The sequence below is a fragment of the Ammodytes marinus genome (genome assembly GCF_949987685.1).
Source record: "Ammodytes marinus genome assembly, chromosome: 10".
Classification (NCBI taxonomy): domain Eukaryota; kingdom Metazoa; phylum Chordata; class Actinopteri; order Uranoscopiformes; family Ammodytidae; genus Ammodytes; species Ammodytes marinus.
Window position 1 is genome coordinate 13,531,019 of NC_137214.1, and position 4,510 is coordinate 13,535,528.

Consider the following 4,510-nt stretch of genomic DNA (forward strand, 5'->3'; position numbering starts at 1 on the left):
GTGTTAGTTCAAACGTTATGAATTAACATGCGGCTCTGTTACTGCTGTTATAACATTTTAGGATTCTCATGCATTTCTTATTTAAATATCATAATTATTATATGACTGTGTGGGTCTTATACCCTTGTTGTTTCACTATGCAGTACGAAGTTGTATTCAATTCCTCTAATTGAACATCATCCTTCTGTAATAGTGAATATGGAATGAGTAGTTAGCCTATTATTTGTGCACAGATTACTGTATATCTGGACGTGTGTGTGTGTGTGTGTGTGTGTGTGTGTGTGTGTGTGTGTGTGTGTGTGTGTGTGTGTGCGCGCGTGTGTATGTGTTTCACAGCTCGTTGCGACATGACAGAGTTTTGGAAGGAGCACTCCAAGGAGGCCACAGTGGAGGAGATGATGCTGGACTCCCGTGCTGATGAGCTGACACAGCTTGAGCTGCCCGAGATCCTCTCCATGCTGCCCTGCCTGGACGGTCTCAGAGTGTTGGAGCTGGGGGCTGGCATTGGGTGAGCACAGTACAGCTGCATTAGACTGTGTGCACCAGTAGTGGATGTATATGAGCAAGGTTTGTAGTGTCACTGACTGTTTGATTCCTGTAGCAGAATACATGGGAGCCTGATAAGCTCACATTTTTTCACTGGATAGCACCCATTGAAAATAGTCAAAACAGCTTTTTTACTGTCTAGACCATTTGACAGGACTGCGTGAGCTAGGCCGTATATAACGATCTCCATGGCAGCAGACAGTCATTGTTTTTTTTTAACATTTGGTACGAGATCTGCCGTGATTGGTTAAAAATATTGTGGAATAAGAACCAGAGCATAGCCCGCCCCATCTAAACCAAAAACATTTTAAAGTTTATCAAACTCAAATGACAAATTTTCATTTGGATTGATAAATATGCCTATTTTTCTCAGATGCTTACCATCATGAAACTAACTCCCCATATTACATAGTTGGAAAGATTTTGTGGATTTGGGTTTACATTGGCTTTAAGTCCTGTAGATTTATACAGGTACTGTATGTGTCTCTACAGTCGTTACACTAGACATCTGTTGACGAGGGCGGCCCATGTGACAGCTGTGGACTTCATGGACAGCTTTGTGGAGAGGAACAGGCGGGAAAACGGTCACCATAGCAACTCTACCTTCATGCAAGCTGATGTAACAAAGCTTGAAGTTGACAAAAACAGGTGTGTGTTAAAGTATCTATGGCTTACTGACACTTTACGTCCACTTATGGTTTAGCATGCCACCTTATGTACCCTAACCAATATTTGAATGTTATTGTCTCTCCCCAGCATTGACTTAATCTTCTCCAACTGGCTGCTGATGTACTTGAGTGACGAGGAGCTCAACTCCTTCATGGAGAATGCGCTGAGCTGGCTGCGGCCCGGAGGCTTTCTTTTTTTCAGAGAGTCATGCAACCATCGGTCAGGTATTGGGTTAACAATAAACCTTTCCCTTTCCTCACCATAATGATTTAAACATAGATAGATTAGGTTTTTACTTGCAACCTTCTACCAAGGTGATTCCAAGAGGGACTTCAACCCAACATGCTACCGCACAGAGGCACAATACACCAACATGGTATCATCAGTGCAAGTGGAGGGGCCAGAGGAGGGACAAAAGTTTGGTTTCAACATTGTGTTGAAAAAGAAAGTACAAACCTATGTTGAGGTACAGTCATTTCAGTCTTCTGATAACAAAAAAATACATAAACAAGAAGGAAACAACAGTGCGTTATGTGGGCACGAGGGATGCCGTTAACCCTCTCCTTTCTCTCCTCCACTCCCTGCCTCCGTCTCCATCTATTCTTCCATGTACTCGTCGTCTTCCTTCTTTTTTCTAGATGAAAAACAATCCCAATCAGATCTGCTGGCTGCTGGAGAAGGTTCCCCTCTCTGCCAACAGTCAGACCGGATACAGCACCTTCCAGCAGTTCCTGGACAACCAGCAGTACACCAGCCGTGGTATCCTGCGCTACGAGAAGATGTTTGGCGCTGGTTACGTGAGCACGGGTGGGCCCAGCACCACCAAGGTAGGGAAAAAAAGTTCCGCCTCCAAGTACTCAACACTACACAACCTTCTACCAATGCCCAATCCAGGCTGAAATCAGGCTGATATCGTGTTGTCCGACCCTGGCAGTCCTGTTACTGGATAAATTATACAAATTTCCATCAGTGGAGATACTGAACACTAAAAGAAAGATGGATGGTGGTGGTGTTGTTTCTTGGGGGGGGGGGCTAACAGGAGTTTGTGGACCTGCTGAACCTGAAGCCTGGAGAGAAGGTCCTAGATGTCGGTTGCGGTATTGGTGGAGGAGACTTCTACATGGCAAAGGTAAGAGACAAGGAATTTAGCATGGATGCATGACGATAGTGGGATTTTATCAGGATTGAATTATTTAAAGGATTAAAATGTAATGCTAATTATGCTAAATTTCAGAAATTTGGAGTGGAAGTGCTTGGCCTGGACCTGTCAGAAAACATGGTGGACATCGCCATGGAGCGGGCAATCACAGAGAAGCTGCCTTCGGTACATCTAAATGTTCCCTTGTCCTGTTGGTTTAATGGTTTGTTTTGAAAAAATTAAATAAATACATAAATATCTATCTGTAATGGCATGTGCTCAGGTTCAGTTTGAGGTGGCTGATGCCACTAAGAGGACATTCCCAGAAGGCTCCTTTGACGTGATCTACAGCAGAGACACAATCCTGCACATCGACGACAAACTGGCCCTCTTCAAGCGCTTCCATGTGAGAGTAACATTAACTCAAAATGTTTAATTTAATTGATTTTTAAATCCCTCTTTGAGATTAAATCTGGCACATTTTTACACATACATATTGCTTTAGGTATTTTGTGTACCGACTTATTTTTTCATCCTCATTGTTTTTGTTTCCAGCCGTGGTTAAAGCCCGGTGGTCGGTTGCTTATCAGCGACTACTGCTGCGGGAAGAAGCCCTGGACCCCAGTGTTCGAGGCCTACGTCAAACAGAGAGGCTATATTCTCTTTACACCCTCACAGTATGGCAAGGTAATGATACAGTGAAGACTCACTATAACTGATTTTACACCGCAGGAACTTTCCCAACTTGGAACCTTTGGAAGAACTCGAGTGGACGTGTAGCCTTATCACGGCGTTTTTATTTAGCACGACAGGTTTTAAAAGATGATATTGAATAGAATTTAAAAGAGAGGAACTACCTATCTTGTTTCCATGCCATCGCTTTCCCCCTTTTCCCCTTGTTTCCTGTCATCCCTTTACTGTCGGTTATACAATAAAGGTGCAGAATGACCCCCCCCCCCAAAAAAAAAAAGTTGTAGTAAATGGGAAATAAAACACCACATAAATAATCTGTGTGCAGAAAATAAAAAAGCTTCATAAAAAATCAGGCAAGGAGAAAGATAATGTGCTATTTTGTAGTGTGTGCTTATACTTTCTGCTAACTCCTTTTAATTTTTTTATATGGAATTACCATGCACACCAGACAGTTTTGTTCATGAAAGAACCAGATCCTCACATTTGGGTAACTCTTAAAAAGTCAAAGTCTTCTCCTGTCTAGTAGCTCAATTGTAGTGAATGTGCACACTGTGGATGTGTTGCTAATACTGTCCATCAGATGGCGCTGCTGTTCCCATTCTACTTCACCTCCTCTGTGTCCTCCTCCTGTAGTTCATTGAGGAAGCTGGTTTCTGCAACGTCCGGGCAGAAGACCGGACAGCCCAGTTCATAGAGGTGATCAAAACAGAGATGCAGAGAGCAGAGGCCATCAAGGATGAATACATTAAGGTTGGTATGCATGCTGCACACACATGCACACTCAGACAGTGTGTCATACTTGCACATATATTACAATAATTTCTTACATCATCCAGGGTTGGTTTGAACCATAGAAACTAAACTTCCTAAATTATTCGGATGACTGCTGTCAAAAAATGCCTCTGTGTCCCCTGCAGGAATTCTCTGAAGAGGACTATTTAGCAATAGTGAATGGATGGAGAGAAAAACTTGAACGTTCCAACAGCGGAGACCAACGATGGGGGTTGTTTTATGCAACAAAGGATTGAGTGCGCCCAAGAATGGAGAGAATAATAAAAGGAGAAAAAAAGGAATGCCTCTATCCTTCTGCCCTTTTTGTTATTCTTTGCCTTCTTTTTTAGGGACTCAAGTTTAAGAAGAACACATGAATTGTTTGTTATTGTTATCCTCATGTTAATGCAATGTGTTATTTTAGGAAAAGAACTTTCCATTATGCAGAGTGAAAAATCATGGGGAAAAAGTACTATATGGACAGTATATGTATATGGCAATGTTACGGACATTGTAATAGACGTGCAACTTAACATGTAACGAAAGGCATAATCCTATCATAAATCATATTATTAAATGTTCAAAATTATATGTTTAACATTATTTACTGTGTAAATTCATTTTTATCAACATTCCGTTTGTGTTCAATAAAATTTCCCCTGAGGAATGATAGAATATTAATCTATAAATCTA

General features: G+C 41.8%; 1 protein-coding gene across 1 annotated transcript; it reads left to right on the plus strand.

The window, feature by feature from the left end:
* Nucleotides 1-344: 344 nt before the first annotated feature.
* pmt (phosphoethanolamine methyltransferase) lies at nucleotides 345-4,074 on the plus strand (the record flags this gene model as incomplete). The annotated part of the gene is made up of 11 exons (XM_080035160.1): nucleotides 345-508; nucleotides 1,039-1,194; nucleotides 1,303-1,439; nucleotides 1,530-1,681; nucleotides 1,854-2,042; nucleotides 2,255-2,344; nucleotides 2,450-2,539; nucleotides 2,637-2,759; nucleotides 2,909-3,040; nucleotides 3,680-3,796; nucleotides 3,964-4,074. Exons 1-11 carry the CDS (start codon nucleotides 348-350, stop codon nucleotides 4,072-4,074), a joined length of 1,458 nt encoding a protein of 485 aa, XP_079891286.1. The 5' UTR covers nucleotides 345-347.
* Nucleotides 4,075-4,510: the final 436 nt, after the last annotated feature.